Genomic DNA, 19,974 nt, shown 5'->3' with positions numbered 1-19,974 from the left:
GCACTGTACAGGTCCGTAAATGCTGGCACCGATCCCGAGTTTTATCATGATGTGCTAGCTTCAGTCCAAAGCCTCCTGACAAGCAGGTAAACTTGCAAGCAAGGTATACTTAATATTACAGCCAAACATAGACTGCATATACATACAACTACAACTTGAATCAAGCAAAGTTCAAAACAGCACATTCTGTTATTTCGTATATGGTGATTTTGTTTATCCACCTACTACTAAAATAACAGATACACCAATGCACCAGCCCAGTATTTAAGGAGAAGGGAAGGCTAATAAAAAGTTAATCTCAAGCTGCAGGCATACCTTCAGATCTCTCAATAGTGCCCTTAAGTCTCCCCATATTTCTCCCATTCGGATGATCAGAAATTTCATAGGAAAAAAAAAAAGCACTGAGCTCTGAAAAAAAAAAGTTCCCATAATGCCTCGCTCCTGCACCAAGAACAATGTACATGCACAGTTTGTAAGACTATGAGGAAGCTTCCTGCTGATTGGCTCAGATCACACAATCTATGGGGGGGGTTGTTTTTAGCATTCTTGAGGGAGGGGGAGCAGGAGAGGGGAAGAGAGCTGCGTGTCTCTGGCACAGGAAAACAAAGAGACAACAAATCCTGTTTCTTTTGACAGAGAACTCAGTGCAGCGTATCCCATAGGAATGAATAGAAGTATATTTATTAAATGGTGAATTCTAACTATCACCCATTAATAAATGCACTTCTAAAAATCCCATAGGAATGAATAGAAAGTGGTTTAATTTTTCTGTGATGAGCTCTAATCTCACATTTTGATAAATCTGCCCCTATGGCACATTTGACATTTTGAGCTGTACTGAACAGTGGAAAACAAAAGCAGTCACAAAGAAATTGCTTTTGTGTGGGCAATGGAATCTCTAGTATTAGATGCTAAAGTTCACAAATCATCCCTCTGAAATCAAACAAAAATAAAATAACCTGACCGAATGATTTAATAAGGAACATTTTTAATGTCAAATTAGTAATCACCCCAGATGCTTGTTCTCTCTAAGATTTAACCTCTCTTTGTACTACAGTTAAATGGTTGGCAATAAAACATTAATTGTGACTGTTTGACATCTTTACAAGGAATGTGGCACTTTAAACTCAGTCTCATGCCAATTGCCAGATATATAATAAAAATATAACAATGAAAATAAAAGTCTAGACCTAACAAACAAGTTGCCAGCCTGTATCAGTTATCCTGATAGCATTGTGCGATAAAGCTGAAAAGAGGCAAAGGAGGAAGACAAATAACCCAAAAACCATTAAAAAAACTAAAATACAGAAAAACTGAAAAGTGGTTACGAATAGGGTATTCTATAACATACTAGTTAAAAAAAATTAAATGACCTCCTTAGGCATCATCAAGATTTCTATATTAACACAGGAGGAGTCCGACACAGAGAAACAGAAAAGAGCAAAAAGTTGACAGAACATCCCGGCATTACATTCAAGAACTCTCTCAATATGGTTCCAGCACCTACCCACTGAGTGTTCTCCATTCCCCACGCTAAACCCTGTACAATCAGCTAGTGCCCCGTCACTTCAAGCTGGCCGTGTGAATACTAGGAGTACCCCACTACCTCCCTAATACGTTCCTTGGTACTAACAACCCTTCACCTGAATGGTGCACTCCCCAGCAGCTCATCCCTCACCCGGCATTCTCACCTCTTCTTCGATTCTCGTTGCCGATACCTCACCTCCAAGTCGGCTTCTCTGCTCTCTAGCTGTCACACTAACCGGGTCACACCACCGGAAGCCCTCCTGACGTAGTGCATATCAACACCCCCTCCCCTTGCAGTGACGTAAAATATCAGCGCCTCCCTCAGGGCATTGGCCAGACACTTCATAGTAGTGAATGAGCTTCGCTGGAGCCAAGACTTCGGGAGGTTTAGCAATGAAAGGACAAATAGATAGCAGAATCTAATTGGTTGTTTAGGGATGACGACATACTAATGCGACGGGTGCGCTGAAGCATAAGGAAGTTGTTACGCGAAGATCATCGTGGGCAAAGTAGACAGAGCCAGTCGGCTAAGGTTTGTGCTAATCCTTCTGTCAGACATATGGTAGGGGTATTTGGGGCCGTACAACTATAGTAGTGCAATAAGCGCACGGTTTTGTTATTAAATCCTAATTAGTGTTGCACGCAAAGTCTTAATGGGTGGTCTGTTTCAATCTGAGGCAAGATGTGTTTCGTACGTTGGAGTATCGTGCGCTGTAGGAAATCATTAGCTGGTAAAGGAGCAGTAACAACACAGGCCCGGCTATAGGCTGCTCTGCTGCACAGCATAACGGGCAGGTGCCAATCTATCACTTGGAGTGCATGTCCGCTAGCACTGATTCTCTAGTCTGTGCAGAGGTTTGGAGTTTACTAAGGGCTGTTGACTGTGATATAACCATCTTTGTTACCTTTAGTAAATTCTTAGGATTTTTCACATTGTGAGGACTCGGACAACGGCAGAAGTTTCTTTATACAATACACATTATCTTATAACAAATAACCCAGTTTCAGTAAGAGAGAAGGGAAGTTACTCTGCCTTTTAACTGATCTCCGAACACTTGTTTCATATGTCACTTACAAATCAAATACAAAGTGGCATTTTATATTAGGAAAATATTAAATGGCAAACATGTCCTCACTAAAATAAAACAGGTTAATCCTTGAACTGATAAACATAGTCACCTTTTGCAGTGATTACAGCAGAACAAACTCTACATTCTATTAATTCTTTGTGTTCTTCTACATTTTACTAAGTAAAGACTGTTTCAGAAGTGCCCACTAATGATCTGCACCATTTAGCTATTTATCCTTGACATTTTGATCCCATCTGTCGTAAATTCGCTGAGCTTAGTAGCTCATCTTCAAAAAATAGAGATTGGATTTATGCTTAGGCTCATCTTGTTGCATCACAAATGGCTGTCCAGTAAGTCTCATATCAAAGGGTATGGTGCTGAAAAATACTGTGACCAGTCACTTTATGCAGGTCTCAAACTTTAAAACTTTGGCGTTTAAACACTGAGAAATTATTCTTTCCAAATCAACAATGTACAGGAACTTAAAGTTTTTATTTTTTAGTTCAAGCAAGTGTCTTAACCCTGTTTTACTGCCTTAACAGAGGTCTCTGAGTTGCTACATGTTTTCTTTACATTGTTGAAGTGAAGACTTTCTTATGTTTGTGTTTATTCAGCTGCACCTTGATGTAGTCAGTGTTACTGACCCTTATGTGCTTGTCATGTGAGCTTGTTGATCTAGTTCTGCTAGACCTTTTAGATAAATAAAATTTTCCTTTTTTTAAATTCTCTGTAACACTATTATTTATTCAACTAACTAATAAGAGAGTGCCAACTCTTATTAGTTAATTAATTGACATCACATGGGATTAGGTGGAGGAGGGCAGCTCGTTAGCACTTAATACACCTTGCACAAGTTCATCACTGACACAATATTAAAGGAGACGGAAAGGTAAAAACTAAGTAAGCTTTATCAGAAAGGTAAATACGTCCATAAGCACTCACAGAAACGCTGCACTGATTTCTCTTAAGTCAGCGCAAACTGAGCATGTACACTTGGTCTGGGTGTCTGTGCAGAAGTGAGGCATTATGGGAACTTTCTTTTCACAGCTCAGTGTTTTTTCTTCCTGTTTGGCTTCTGATCTTCTGAACAGGTGAAATATGGGGAGAATTAAGGGCACTATTGAGACAACTGCAGCTTGAGATTAACTCTTTATTAGCCTTTCCTTCTCCTTTTAATAAAAGATTTTTCCACTTCCTGAGTATTTTGGAATTACATATTAGTTATCGCAGCACTATTATGAATTCCACAGAATAGTAACAGCATGTATTTATGCTAATGTGAGCTGATATATGCCTCCCATTGTGGCTGCTGATGGTCTCAGGGAGTGCTAGAGAGCCTAAAACTTTGCCTCAGTCTTTAAGTGTGCTTTTATTTATATTTAACTAAAAATTCTAAAACACAGGTTGTTCAAAAACTTTTGTGGTTCCCTTTCAAGTGACACTGATATATTCCTATAAGCAATGAGGCAATGTCCTTTAACCACCCCAGGCCAGAGGTTATTACCCCTCTAGCTCAGGCAAGTTAAGCCTGGTCTGTTGAGAGGGATAGGTAGTGTTTGGCTTGGGTAATGCTTAGGAATGTTACTTGTTACAGACAAGATTTCTGTATTCATTTTAAATAATGGTAATATGTTCCTATCAATTAAAGGAATGTGTCAGCATCAGTTTAAGTGCACAAGCGAGCATAATTCTTCTATACAAACAGAATTATAAAAATATATATTTATTTTAATTTGTTTGTTCTTTTTAATTCAGGTAGTGTGAATGGATTATTTCACTAACCCTGGGGCTCTTCCACTGACAGCAGGGCTGGCTTGTGGCCTTTTTCTTGGATGGAGCCTACGTGGACGCTTTGGTTATTTCAGAAGCTTTTCGACATTGGCTACAAATGAAGTGGGTACTGAAGCAAGTACTATGGGAGAGACCGGCGAGTTCAAGATGGTGTTAGTTGTCCGCAATGATTTGAAAATGGGAAAAGGAAAGGTGGCTGCACAATGCTCACATGCTGCTGTATCTGCTTACAAACAGCTCTTAAAGAGGAATCCAGAACTACTTAAACAGTGGGAGTACTGTGGGCAACCAAAAGTAGTGTTGAAAGCACCAGACGAAGACTCATTTGTTGAGCTTCTCTCCCATGCTAAACAGCTTGGATTAACGGTTAGCTTAATTCAAGATGCAGGTCGTACTCAAATAGCTCCAGGATCCCGGACTGTTCTTGGTGTAGGACCTGGTCCTGCTGACTTGATTGACAAAGTGACTGGACATTTAAAACTCTACTGAGATAATTACTTACAAGGAAGTAATTTTAGCATTAACATCAGTCTTAACATGCCAATTTAGTAAACCTACCAGTAATACTGGCAATTTATTTAGTATTGTGTCTGTTTTGATTATAAAAACAAGCTCACTCAGTGCTGCACAACATATATTACAGAAATGGCTAATTTACAAGAGGGGTTCATCTGTTTTTATAATATTCATAGACAAGATATTGTAAAATATTTTCCCCTAAATCTTTGTATATAAGCTGTAATTGTTGTGTCCATATTGCTTGCTGACTTAAGGCATATTCTACTGACTCCTGTTTCTTCTATCTGAGCAGGCTGAGCCTCACAACCTCTGTGCCAAAATGTTATTGAATATATGGGCTAGGGTCCTTCTACCCTTTACATATTCAGAAGAGTGCTTAAAGGGAAAAATAGAACTCTAATACAAGCTTCATCTAATGGAAATATAATCATTCTGTAGAGTTTCTGATATAATAGTCCAGTATTACCCTCCCAGCAATCTGTCTCGCTAAATTCAGGAGGCTGAGCCAGATTTTGACAGTCAAATACATTGCTATGTGCACCCTTTGTCTAGACAATGTATGCAAACTAACTGTCTTTTAAAATAACTGACTGACACAAAGTTGTGTTAAAAAAAATGATTGCTGAGAGGGAATAAATGTTCCATTTTGCGATAGTTTCCCCATAATAAAGCACTGGCAAAGTAATGAAAGGGAAAAAATATCACCAGGGTTTCCATTTATTTACTGTAACACCTTCATATTTAAAACAAGAGCGCACAAAGTTTGCCCATGTGCAGTTACAAATAGCAACCAATAAACTGTTCTAAACAGGTACCAGGAAATGCTACCTGCTGATTGGTTTCTATAGGTGAAAAGATCTGCAGCAAATGTTGCATTTCCTTTAAAATAAGTATTTTGTTCAGCTACAACATCAACAAAGATTAAACTGACAGTTTTTTGTTTTTTTTCTTCTTCTGACTTCCTATTTTTTTTTTACAAAGAATTTTGCAAAAAGCAATTGGAAGTTATAAATATCACTACTTTCTGTATAGGGCCTTGGTAAATGAATGAAACTGGTAATGATTTTGTATACGTGAAGAAATTGTCAAACTAACTGTAAAGCTTCAGTGTGATTGGTTGGAAGAAAAATGTTGTGGTAAAGCTGTAGCAGTGGAAGTGCTCTGAATGAGTGCTGGCATCCCTGCTCTTGGTAGCTGTAGTAGGGGGACCAAGGAACATGTAATTAAATTACCCTTTATTCACACATACAGAATGTATGGTGGACCGATGATAAAACATAATACAGCGAGAACCAGTGTAACATCAAGCAGGTTTATGTAGGGCACTTTTCAGTTTCACACAAGATATGCAAACAAAGTAAGTTAACAAGAATAGACCAGTCCACTTTGCCAGTCTAAATAGTAAGGAAACCTGCCAGTATTACAGCAAATTAATTTAGGTAAGAAAATAAACTCAGTCGCAGTCTTTTTGGTAATTCTTATGTGCTCTCAAAGCTGCCCTAGCTTTCACACACTTCCTACACATAGTTCTTACCTGTGAGGGGTGGGGCTCTAATTAGTCCTAAAGTCTTTTGCCTAGTAAACTTTGCTCTTTCTACCTCATAGGGCATTTTGGGAGAGACCTACATCTCCTCCAGACTTTTCTCAGTTACGATGCCACAGTAGATATTGAGTTTGTTCTTCCCCAGCCTTTCCAGTGCAATCAGTTAGTGGAGGGAGCAAGATTTTGGTTTGAGAAGTCTAAATTATGTGGCTATGACAGCTACCTGATGTGACTATACTTTGTGCGTAGTAGTGAGAGCCATGAGGAACAAGTTTACTGTAGTATCTGGGTGCCAATAGGTAAGCCCAAATTTGCAACTGTCAAAGCCCTATGAAATGCAATACACAGCATGCAAACAGCTTTTCATGTATCCTGTTGCTTCTTTGGCCAATATGAAGCACTGATGTGTGGTTGCTGCTATAGATAGGATTTGTCATATACTTGTATTTTCATGCATTACTTCTTTTAGGGCTGGGCGATATACCGTTTAATACCGAATACCGGTGTTTTTTTTTAAAACTATATTCATTTTTCAGATACCGTAATACCGGGGTGTCAGGGTACTCACCCGTGCGGCCCGGTCTCGCGCGCCTCCTTGCATGCGCGCACGTCCCGTTGTCAAAAGCGCACATACATGTCAAAGCGTGCATGTCCACGACGCGCTGACGGCGCTGGTTCTGCGCATGCGTGGGGGGTATTTAAAGCTATCAAACGCCTCCTCCTGTGCTATGTTGTCTGCGGCCTTGCCTGGGAAACTAAGCCTGCCTGATTTACCTAACGACTTTCTGTTGCCGATCCTTCGCTTGCCTGACTCTGATTTTCAATACTGCAGTAATTATTCTCTAATTCAGTGCTGTCCAACTGGCGGCCCGCGGGCCGCGCCCCCCACCTGTCTGGCTGCTTTGATGGCTTACCTTTGAGTAAGCATTAAATGGTATCAGTACTGAGATTAACTGGCCTTACTGGCTGTAATCCCTCTGTATTGTTTAAAAATGTAATCCCCTGTGTTTTTCACACCTTTTAGTTTCTGCATTGTTCAACCCCTGCAGTGTTCACACCTCAGGCTCAGACTGTAATCACTCCCATTGTTCACTTCTTCACACCTCAGACATAGGTACTGTAGGCAGAGTATGGCACATACAGCCAGCATAGGGCAGGTAGAGTATGGCACACACAGGCAGCATAGGTCAGGGAGGGTATGGCACACAGGAAGGGTAGGGCAGGCAGAGTATGGCACACACAGTCAGGGTAGGCAGGCAGAGTATGGCACACACAGGCAGCATAGGGCAGGCAGAGTATGGCACACACAGGAAGGGTAGGGCAGGCAGAGTATGGCACACACAGGAAGGGTAGGGCAGGCAGAGTATGGCACACACAGTAAGGGTAGGGCAGGCAGAGTATGGCACACACAGGCAGGGTAGGGCAGGCAGAGTATGGCACACACAGGCAGGGTAGGGCAGGCAGAGTATGGCACACACAGGCAGGGTAGGGCAGGCAGAGTATGGCACACACAGTAAGGGTAGGGCAGGCAGAGTATGGCACACACAGGCAGGGTAGGGCAGGCAGAGTATGGCACACACAGTAAGGGTAGGGCAGGCAGAGTATGGCACACACAGGCAGGGTAGGGCAGGCAGAGTATGGCACACACAGGCAGGTTAGGACAGGCAGAGTATGGCACACACAGACAGCATAGGACAGGCAGAGTGCTGCCTGTGTGTGCCATACTCTGCTTGCCCTATGCTGCTTGTGGGAGGTGAACCTGGCAGGGGTTTGTTGTGGGAGTTTGTTAGCAGTTGGAAATAGCCATTAAATGGTCCCAAAGGTGTGTAATTATGTACTGGGGGTTGCTCTGCTATCCACAGGGGAGGAGGAGGCATATGGAATTTAAGGGTATATCTTAATATGACATAATTCTTTCACATATGAATGATGGTTGATATCCCCACAGTAAGGACCAAGCATTTGGGATTTTGCTGTGCTACCACCATTGTGATAAAATGGGTGTGGTTTGAAGTGGGTGTGGTTTCAAAAAGGGGGGTGGTCAAAACTGGCTTCCATTAGCGGCCCTCCACCATGTATGCTAGAGAAATTTCGGCCCTCGGCACCGTAGAAGTTGGACAGCACTGCTCTAATTTATTAGGAAATGGGGTTAACACCTAATCATGCATGGAAAAAAAAAATACCGTCAAATACCGCAACACCGATATAATTTTGAAAAATACCGTGATATAAATGTTTGGTCATACCGCCCAGCTCTAACTTCTTTTGCAGTTCCCCGCTCACACGCTCAGATATATCTGGTCTCCTGCTCCCTTTTTTCTCTCAAGAGCCTTTATACAATTTAGCAATCTTTAGTTCCATGGATTACAATTTTAGCTGGCATGATCAGAATAACATATGCTATATTTACATATATACCAGCTATTTACTGCACAAAATCAACAAAACAGATGAAAGATGACTATGAGTCATTGTTAATAAATAGCAAGCAAGAGTCCCATGCGCTGTACCTGTTTTTCCAGTTTTGTTATAAGCTTTCAGCAAACACACAACAATGTTAATATTGCAGCCTTTTTTACCTACCAGACCTGTGCTTTGTTCCTGGTACTTCTTTTAGAGCGGTATATTCTAGCTTGTCACTTACAGGTAAACAAGAAGGTTGAATTCTCTAAAATACCAAGAGGCACTCGGACTTAAGGAAAATAAATAGAGGGGAAAAAAAGCAAGTGATGTGCCCAAAAATGGAGGTTAGCATCATATGTCGATGGCAGGGGGCACATGGGTTATGATAGAAGGAATAAATGTAATCCAACCCTAAAACTAAAGCAAAACTAGTCACAAAACACCTCTATTATTATATTACCATTTAATTTACAGGCTTGTGTAATATTTTGTAGGGATGCACCGAATCCCTATTTCAGTTCGGGATTCGGGTCAAATCCAGCCTTTTTTTGAAGGATTCAGTTTCGGCCGAACCGAATCGGAATCCTAAAAAAAAATTGGGTTCGGTGTATCCCTAATATAGTAATAAGTAAAGATTCAGGTGCCATGTATTTAGACTGTGTGTAAGTACAAGGCATCTGTTTTTTATTTCCTTATGCTTCCTTATCCCTTTCAATTAGGGATGCACTGAATCCAGGATTCAGCCTTTTTCAGCGGGAGTGGGCCGAATCCGAGTGCCTAGCCAAACCAAATCAGAATCCTTAAAATCACGTGACTTTTTGACTTTTTAATATGCAGCGGTCCCTTCCAACAGGCGATGGCAAATTGTTCATGTAGCTTATTTTTTAACCCATGCAACTACATCTGACTGTAGGATGCGTTTTGTCTGTCCGTCACCATCCCACAAAAACACTAACTCCACATGACAATCAAGGGCCAGTTACAGCAATCAGCAGTTTTGGGTATCAAATGGCACTTTATCAAGTTTAAGAAAATGGTTTGTTCAGAAGGTTGAAGAAAACAACAATTTTTATTCCAATATCTGGTAAACGGGAGGATCAAGAGTGAGCATATAGCTCCGAAATCAATCTTTTCAAATGAGATGTCAAAAAATAATGTTGATATTGTTTGCTATATTTGTAACTGGACATTTAAGCTTTGGAGTAACCTTAGGCTAGAAAACATCTTTATATTTAACTACCAAGTCACTTTTTTGGATATTAAAGATGATATGGATATTCAAATGTTGAATCCTTTGTCCCTTTTCAAAATATATCATTATATTAAAGGAGATATATCCTATAAAAATTAAGAATGTACCAGAGAATTATACTCCTCTAGATATAGAATGATTGTGCTTAAAAAAAGTTGTGTTTCAGACTGATTTATTGAGAAATTCCCCCAAAACTCCACTAGTCCCACCCATCTGTTCCACTTCCTGCTGGCTGAACTCTCTGGATGAGCTGGGGAGCCGGCGGCCCTCCGTACACTGCACGGTAGGATAGGAACCAATCAGCAGCTAGGCTGACCTGATAGGGAACTGAAGCCTGTCTTTGCTTGTGTGAGTGCACGGCTGTGATTGGCTCTCCCCCTCCTACTGTGCTTCTGGCAGGGACCGTTAGGACACGCCCACTCTCCATTTCGAACTCGGACAGAGAAGTGATAGGATCTATAGGGAGCTCCAATAAAGGGGCCCTTTTTACAGATAGGATTCATTTTTACGACAAAGTGAAACCAGAACCGTATATTATTCATAATTGCCTACAAAATTAGGGTTTCCCATTTATCCAATTTGTCTCCTTTAAAGGGCATGTCGACCCAAAAAAGAATTTTTTGCATAATGAAAGAAAACATAATTCTAAGCAACTTTCCAATATGAAATAATTAGAAATTGGTAGCGCTTTAAACATTATTTGTAAATGTAATTGCTATTGAAAGTAGTATTTGCTGAACTCCTGGTTGTTACATTAGAAAAAAATGTCGCAAAGGTCTTGCTTCTCCAGCAATACAGGTCTGTCAGGCTGCTGCCTTGTGTTACATTGTTTCAACAGTCAGAGCCACCAGGGCAGAGAATAGAAAAGGACAGACAAACACTGCTTCTAATAGCAATTATAAATACAAATAACTCAAAAACCATTACAAACTTGTAATAAATGTATATTGCAAAGCTGCTTAGAATTTTGGTTTCTTTTATTAGGCAAAAAATTATATTTTGCGTTGCCTTGTCCTTTAAACTGAATTAACTGTTTTTTGGCCTCTGAAATAGCCAGTTTTTCTATACAGTATGAAGTCTCAGTTCCCAAAAGTGGATGATGTATGTATCAAATTCACATATGTACATTTATTTTTGAGTTATGTGTAATGGATGTAGTACAGTACAAAACTGGATTAGATGAATTGGGGAAACCAGTATAAAACTGGATTCTTAATTGAAATAGTATAGGAGATGAAGAAAAGCTCATAATAAGTACTGTATATAAACAGGTCTGAATAACTTTATAGGCTTCTGTTATCTTGAAAATGGTGTTCTACTTTGAATCATTTTCATTCTACCACAGAGGCAATTGAGACTGTAAGAAATCGACTGCAGCAAGAGAACACCCTCAGCAGCAGAACAAAGCTCCGTCCTAACCAAGTATGTTTGTTGCTAGATTTGTGCCACAACACCACATACTCAGGGCCGGAACTAGGGGTAGGCAGAAGAGGCAGCTGCCTAGGGCGCAACGATTGGGGGGCGCCAAGCAGGAGCCTCTCCTGCCTACCCCTAGTGCTACTTTGTCATTGCCTCCGCCGTTCGGGGGGGGGCGGGGAGGTGGGCGGAGTTGGCCGACCGTGTTGCCTAGGGCGCCAGGTCGGCTTGGCCCGCCCCTGCACATACTTCAAATACAAGGACCATTTTACAGGCAAAAACATGGCTGTGCGGTCTGTTCACCAGTTTCGCCTATTGTAGCCAACTTGTACATGGAGAGGAAAGGGAACTACACCAAGTCACTGGTTCAGGTAAGTAGATGACACTTGGAGTAAAATCAGATGAAGTGGCGGCCTTTTCAGAACACGTTAACTTAGTGGACAATAAAATCAAGTTCACAAGGAAAGATGTCCATGAGAACAAATTGTTTGATATCCATCCAAAAGGGGGGGGGGGAACTTGAAAACCGAAGTTTACAGGAAACCCACTCATACAGTGGTTCTGAAGCAAATATGCAACATTTGCCAGTGTAGGGCCAGTGTATATGATTTCCTTTGATACACTTTCATTCTTTGGTGTCCTTTAAAACATTCTAATTTATAATTTCAAGAAGAGGGCTTATAATTGAAACATATTTGTGTACATTATTAAACATTGCAGTGTCACTTTAAAATTATTGCTGAATAAGAGAGTCTCCTCACACAAGGAACAGTTTACACTTCTTATTCATAGGTCTGTTTCCAATCTTATTTTGCTGTCATCAGCAACCAGCCCGGTACATATGGAGTTCTGTGGGTCAAATAAGGTCCTGCATACTGATCAGAGGTTCCTCTTTAGGATATCATGATTTTAATCTGACCCCTTTTCTACAAAACAGGTGTTGGGAGATTAACCCTTATCTTTCCCTTCATGAGCTATTTTATACGGATTGGAGTTAAGTGGAAACCTATGGGAACTGTATTGCCTAGCCACATCACTGAATCATGCAGACCATATAAAATAGCACATGAATAAACATTTTATTGGTTGCTATGGGTTACTGCTCCTGGGCACACTTGGTTCCTTTTATTACATATGAATGCTTGTATTTTGAAATTACTGGTCCCTTAACATAGTCATGGTAACAGACACAGTTCACACTAAGGGCTCTTAGGGCAGTGGCAGATAGGAAGATTAAATCTTTGTTGCCGTGGATGATTTATCTCCCCGCAATGCCATCCCACAAGGGCCCTATGGTGCCAGTATTGACAGCACTGCTCTGAATCACTGCATTAACAGGAGATGCAACATGAGCACCTTGTAAGCATTTATTGCTATATAATTATCCTACCTTAATTGCTGTATATTTTTCACAGTTGCCTCTTATAAAACTGAGAGTATGCTATGTTAAAAAAAACAAAGCTCCTCAGCATCCCAGCACAGTTCCTGTCCTGGTTATTGATCCCTTCTTTAGACAAGACAGATATTGTACCTGGCACTTCTGGTTCCATTCCAAAACACTTAATTCACTCAAAACCACTTAGGCACAGCTTAATGCTAAACTATAACTGATAGTCACTTCTGGTCAAAAGAACTTCAAAAGAGCCAAAAAAAAAAAAACAAAAAAAACAAAATTACGTGTCCAATGAGAAGCCCCTGATAATGAGCTTCTCAAAGGCTACTGTTTAGAGAAGGATGTATGTTCAAAGGTCCCTGAAAATATTTCAAGAATGGCACAAAAAAATGCACTTTTCATCAAAGTTCCCCTTTAAAATTTCTTAATAGTTTGTGCCGATAACTTATCTGTGTACTCAAAAGAGTAACTTTTTATGGAAGATACTGCTAAGTTACAGGCTGTGGAATTTACAGGTTTCAAAAAAGCCACAATAACGTGCAAACACTTGCTGTCCAAAATGTCTCATGTTGCAGAGTAAAGATATGTTGATTTATTTTGCCCTTATGCATAGCCACAAATACCATTGGCGAAAATTATTATATTGTACCGATTCTGACCCCAGTGACCCCATTTGGAAAGCTGAAAATAGAAGAGCACAGTAAATAATTCAGACTAAGAAATAAAAACCAACTGAACTTGCTAAGAATAGGCCATTCTATTATATACTAAAACTTAACCTAAAGGTGAACCAACCCTTTAAAATATATAAGCAAATGGTGTCCCTGGATCAATTCTGAAAAGGGTGCTTTCTGCAAGGAGTTTGTACTTCTTGCAGATAGCAAGGACTATCAAAAAGTTAGTTTTCTTTAAAAACATGTCTGTTGATTGAGTACCCATTTATCTTCCTGTGTAAAAACTAAACCCATTGTATTCTACAGAGCTATCATGTTATCTAATGTGTAACCGGAGCATTTTTGCCCTATTCAGCTAAATTGGCTGCCCCAGCTTATTTATTTAAACTACAGTACTGTTTCTGAAGCAAGCATGCACCAGTGCAGGACAGCAGCACCTTATATTCAAGTGTGTAAAGAACACTTTCACAATTACTTATTCTTTAAATGGCCCCTGATAAATTTGACCCTAGGGGTTAGGGTACTGTATGAATGTGAAAGGAGCTCCACTGGGACAGGGACCAACACAACTCTATAAAATGTGGTGCATTATATAAAAGGATAATAATGAAATAGAAACCAATTACTCACTGTATAATATGTCCACAGTCCAGTACTTTTATTTCATTTATTTTTTTTAAATCTGAGTCATTTCAAATTACACAAACAAAACTGAACAGCATTTTTCTTTTGCTTGTTGTTGCTTAAATTCTCTCCTCTGTACACTCAAAACAGTGACCTATGAACACCACAATATCCAACATACACAAACCTCAAGGGACAGGTAGGGGATAGTACACAGACTATAATCATGGTGCTTTCTTTGTTCCTGAATGAAATGGTCGCACAAAAAGAAAAAGAAAAGCACAGGATACAGCACAACATAGGGCCATCTGTTCATAATGGAGTGAGCTACACACACTAGCATCGCTTATAGGCGTAAATGGCGATTCCCTCACATGGCGGGAACCTTGTTTTTTTCGCACAGGTTGTGTCGTAATGCTGCTGAAATGAATAAGAGATGTACAACAGAAGTGGTGTAGAATATGCAGATTAGTGTTCTGTTTTTCATCGGCAGTCTTGCATGTGGAAATAGAAAAATTCTTTTCTTCTGAATATACAATTAGATTTATATGTATTTAGATAAGACAGTATATAAGCCGCTTACATACAACAATTTTTGAGAGAGAGTCAATATTAGGGTTTCCTAACACTACAGAGTGCAAATCAGAGATTCTTCACAAGAGACTGGAAGCATTGGAAACCCCTTCGCTTCCAGACAGTGCCACTGCAAAATACCTCATTGTAATGTATTGCAGATCCTGTGAGAGGTGAAGGGGTTAGCATTTTCTTCAAAATCAGGGGGAGCAAAGTCATTACTTTATAATGCCCCTGTTTTTGAAGACATTAAAAGCAGTCCTCAAAAATAAACATAAAATAACATAAAGCCCATTGAAACAAAGGATTCTGAAACTAGTCCCATCAAAATAAACAATTTAAATTCTAAAGAAAATGGAATGTGGAAAAAATATATAATGGAGGTGTGATCCAAGTGTGTTTTTAGAAAACAATTGTCCTTCATGAATCAAATGGTTTAAGAACATGGAGCCAAACTCTGCAGCTTTCCCCTGTAATGAAGTCGATGGGCAGAATAGGGACGGTGGAGTTTCGGTAAGAAAATAGCCAAAGATTCAGTGGTTGAGGCCCTTCTGTCTTACATGGAATACCCAAAGCCAGGTTGAGGTTGCCCATATGCAGGTGCAGTATAGCCATAGCCATACGCAGCTTGAGGAGGTACTGGAACACTGGGTCCTGCAGTCAACATCAGCTGTGGCTGGCCTAAACACAAAGCAGAGCAGAATTTAGTACCAAACATTTTTATTTTTAAACTACAAAGTTTCTCTATACATCTATTTTGCACTGATCACTTGATGATAATCCCCAATTGATTTGGGGATGGGCATCAAAACCAATAGTAACAGCAGCTCTCAAAACCAACCTACTAGCATTACCTATTAATGTCCTTGCAGGGTAAACAACTGGCCCAGTACATCAGGTGGCCAAATCAGGTTGATGCAGATCATGCAAGTATTCTATGTTTCTTGGGCTCTCCCCTACAAACAAACCTACAGAGGAAGGAAGCCAAGAGCTCCCCGAAAAGTTTGCAAAGCCTAGCACGTTTGCATTAAAATAATGGGAAATACACCCAAGCATATATTGCTTCATTTAAATACTTTTGTGCCATCAATTTATGTAAAAATAAAACACTGACTGCTTGTAATTGCAGTCCAGGTAACATAACAGTATAACAGTTACAAGAAGAATGATTGCTTATATTAAATTACCATAAACAATGGGCTGGGTCTCTGTTGCTTGCTCTTCTTCTTTTCTAAGAGATTCTGAGGCATCCAGTTTGTCAACCTTGTTTTTTTTTTAAATAAAAAAAAACAAAAAGATGACTTTTGAGTGTTGTTAAAACATTATAATTGATTATATTTATGAAAAGTGGAAAAGCCTTAATTTTTACATAAACATGAATTTTCTTTCTCTTTACAAAATGACCACAAAAAAAGCTTTTTGGTAATTTTCTTGCCTTGCTCTAGTAATACCACAACCACACCTACTTAACAACTCTGTACAATGTTTGAGAAAGCAGTTTTATTTCCAATGCCGGATTTTAAGACCCATGTCTCTTTTAAAGCAGCAGTGCTAGAAATGAGTTTGTAAAAACAATTTGCATAGGGGGCTTATTCAATGTACTTATACCACTTAAACCAATAATGTCTTATTACACAATAAATTACTTAGTCTTCAACAGATCAACATGTGGATAAACTGCAAATGCAACTTTTTCTTGTAATTGGGGTGTTGGCTGAAATTAAACGTTCATTTCAGCCCCATTTGGACAAAGATATGTTTGGTTATTGACCTCAACAGGTATTTATTTCCAGAAATTTTCAATCTGGCCATACATTGAAGATGTGCTAGTTTGACGAGGTCACCAAACAAGCGGTCTCTCCCTGGTATGCCCACCTTAAAGTGGACTGATCTGATCCTTCAGCCCTCGGGCCAAACGATCAGAACACGTTGATGGAATACCAGCTGTTGGGACAAGGACCACATGAAAGCACAATTTTCAGCAGATATTGGTCAGACAGGCCTGTCTAAGGCCATAAGATCAACGGCAGGTTTTATCAGCCCATGTATGGCCACCTTTACTAAAGTAAACAAGAACTGAATCTACTCCATGTTTCCAACTACCTGTTCTTGGATGGTAATGAGATTACCAGCTCACATATAAATCCCCTACATAACTGGCCTCTGTTATATATATAATATATATATATATATATATATATACACACACAAACACCCATACATACACATACATATATATATATACACACACACACACACACACACACTTATGCCCCTTTAAAAGGGGCCTGTCAACCGTAGATAAAAGATAAAAAGCCAAATTATTTTTTATGAAACCATCCATACCTGTTAAAAAAAAGTATTTAAAAACTTTAGCTGTCAATCATATAGTGCCTGTCCTACCTCTAAATTTATTTTTGCTTAATCAACATGTTGGAAAAAAAAAAAAAAGTTTTGAAGTGATTTCTTGTAGTGACAGGTCCCCTTTAAGTTTTATTTCTTTTGTCTACTTAATTCCAACCTCAGGTTCCTTTCAGCTGACTGTTAAGATAAAATTAAATTCATCTTACGCACAAGCTTAAATCCACCAAATGCTACTTTCATGAAACCAATGGGACACTGAACTTTAGAAGGTATGCAACAAAGAGTTCCCAAAAAGTTGTCAGTTCTGCAAGAGAACTCACATACCTAATTACATTCCCTCACACTAACTCTTCCTTGCTATCACTTTATCTAAGCATTCAGTGTCTGTCCCATGTTGACTTTCCTAAGTAAAATCATAGCCCATAGCACCTAACTTTTGTTGCCCCCATAAAAAGTTCTATGCACATCACAGCAGCTGAAAATCCCTCCACAATGTAGCACCAGCAGTGCTCTTAGTGCTCTTACTGAGCAGTGCTCAGTAGCACCAGCAGTGCTCTTCTTGTTTTCTGTGATTCCTGAATCATCTTTTATGCTAAACCTTACAAAAATTTAGCCAGTGACCTAATAAAACATGTTGGGTGGCACAGATCAACCAATAAACTAAATGGCCGGTAATGTAATTGCCCAAGCAAAGGACTGCTGGTAAGAAATCCGTTGTTTTGTAGGACAATCTTTTTGCTAATCTATTTTAAGCTTTGTTTGTAGGTTGCAGTAATACTTTGTAGCATACTGCAACTTCCATGCTCCTTTACTGTTGACATACAACAGATTGATTCCCTTCACTGATAAGGTGGAAGGTGCAAGAGTCACAAAACACCACTATATTTTCGCTTTAAAGAAAGCCTATTACTAATGGTTTGCATACATAGTATTTAACTGAAAGGATTAAATCATTTCATACAAATTCCTATGCACTTTTTTTACAACATACTCCAACAATATAGAAATATGCAAGGAATGAACATCTTGGTATGTATAATAGGATCCCCAAAAGAACTAATTAAATCCCAGCAAATAAGTAGTTTACATGTGAGGCTAGAGGATTTTAGGCTAATGCCAGACGAGGCGTAGGGCGGATATTTTTGGCAAGCGGAAAAAGCTCTTGCTGAAAATTCTGCCCTACGCCTCCTACATGTGCCTGCACCCAAATGAATGAGACACTCAGGTGCAGGCACATGTAGCCGATATACGCATAAAAATGCGTTTGTATGCGTATATCGGCTACATACGCCTGCACCCGAGCGTATTTCATTAATTCCGGTGCAGGCACAGGTAGGAGGCGTGGGGCGGAATTTTCAGCAAGAGTTTTTCCGTTTGCCGAAAATATCCGCCCTACGCCTCGTCTGGCATTAGCCTTATTTCTCTCTGCCTAGAGATAAAGCAGACAATATTAAAGCATTTCCTTCACAGAGTACAATTTCTTTGTGGTATAAAAAGGTTGTGCCAGTATATGCTACATGCTTCAGTAAGGTCTGCTTCATCTGTGAGTCCATCTGCTTATGTATGCTATGTTTCTGAAATTGAAGAAAAGAGAAAATATTGTGTTTTCATTTTGCTAATGACTAATAAAAAAAGGCCACTGGCAGGTTCTAAATATCATACAAAAATGTTTTCTTTAAACCACTGCTTTAAAGGTGCATATTAAATATTAAGAGTGACTGAAATAAAAGCATTCTCAAATAGTGTACAACTCTGTTAACGATTTGAATTACAAAATACAAAAGTCGTGTGTTAGGATATTAAGACAAATTTCTCTGATTGTTAAGCTACAAGCATGCAGTCTAATCTTTTTACATTTCCAGACCTCATTTCAAAGCCAAATTCTTCAGAATTGCTGTTTTGGACCTCATTTGGTCTGACCATGCCTCACATCTGCTTCACAGTGATGCTGGAAATCAACCTAGAATGTTGTGCAGCAAACTGCCCCAGACACACATTCACTAAGGCAGCTAAGAGTCAGTAACATCAGAGTCTTTCCTTCGTTCTCTGGTGGATTCTGGGGTGAAGACTGCAGGGGCAGGTGGAGATGAGGTATCTCTGCATTGTCTTCAGTTGATTAAAACTCCATACATTTCTCTTCAAATTTGTGTAGAAGTACCAAATTTGACTTTTGAACCCTAAAGGCTGGAAGACACCATCTAAACAATGTTTGTGCAGGTACTAGCCGCTTGTGCAGGTTAATCAATGACTGGACGGCACAGTATGGTTACAGAGATTAATATGGCTCCTCTACTGCCAAACAAAAACTAGGTCTAGAAATAAATCCACCAAATGCCACACAAGATTAACCTGAAAAGCGCATGCTAAATTATAAAATGCATTTTGACACTGATTAGTAAAAGGACAAATGCATTGTCTGAACATTTAAATGGCCTTTTAAATAATATACACACATACACACATTTATTAAAACTACTTAATGAAAAAGCAGTCAACCAAAGGTAAACAAAAATGGGTACAAAAGCCACCATCAAATGAAAACCAGATTAATATTCTGACTAGAACAGAAAACAGAGCTAAAGGAGGCTTTAATGGCAATGAATTAAACTTTAGACTATGAGAAGTGGCCTTTTGTCTTCAAGGTCAGGCTATAGAGTAACGTGTAAATGTCCAAAATGTGAAATGCCCATAAAATGAAATACTTCCACACAAAACCGAAGAGAGAATACTGCAGACCTCGAAATCCTCCATACAACCGCACAGCAACTCCTCTGCTGCTCACTTTGCATCCAAAAACATTACATGCCATTTTAATTACCGTTTTT

The 19,974-nt window shown here is 39.5% G+C and overlaps 3 protein-coding genes across 6 annotated transcripts in view; 1 reads left to right on the top strand and 2 right to left on the bottom strand.

The window, feature by feature from the left end:
- vmp1 (vacuole membrane protein 1) overlaps positions 1-1,828 on the bottom strand; it is a 109,843-nt gene extending 108,015 nt beyond the window's left edge. Inside the window, exon 1 of one of the 2 annotated variants that reach the window (XM_031895884.1) lies at positions 1,679-1,828. The gene's annotated coding sequence lies outside the window, so the exon portion shown is untranslated. 2 annotated transcript variants of the gene reach the window in all.
- Positions 1,829-2,037: 209 nt separating this feature from the next.
- On the top strand, positions 2,038-5,643 carry ptrh2 (peptidyl-tRNA hydrolase 2). Of its 2 annotated transcripts, none has more exon segments than NM_001016657.2 (2): positions 2,038-2,059; positions 4,353-5,045. In NM_001016657.2, a coding segment is annotated over 1 exon segment (516 nt). In that variant the 5' UTR covers positions 2,038-2,059; positions 4,353-4,361; the 3' UTR covers positions 4,878-5,045.
- An 8,571-nt stretch (positions 5,644-14,214) lies between these two features.
- cltc (clathrin, heavy chain (Hc)) overlaps positions 14,215-19,974 on the bottom strand; it is a 64,478-nt gene continuing 58,718 nt past the window's right edge. The window contains exons 32-33 of one of the 2 annotated variants that reach the window (XM_012956839.3): positions 15,973-16,048; positions 14,215-15,466 (exon numbers count right to left, since the gene is read on the bottom strand). In XM_012956839.3, the coding sequence (XP_012812293.1) occupies positions 15,342-15,466; positions 15,973-16,048 (201 nt within the window). In that variant the 3' untranslated portion in view covers positions 14,215-15,341. 2 annotated transcript variants of the gene reach the window in all.

Source organism: Xenopus tropicalis, chromosome 2 (genome assembly GCF_000004195.4).
Source record: "Xenopus tropicalis strain Nigerian chromosome 2, UCB_Xtro_10.0, whole genome shotgun sequence".
Lineage (NCBI taxonomy): Eukaryota > Metazoa > Chordata > Amphibia > Anura > Pipidae > Xenopus > Xenopus tropicalis.
The sequence above is the reverse complement of the archived record's forward strand: the minus strand, read 5'-3'. Positions and strand labels throughout refer to the sequence as shown.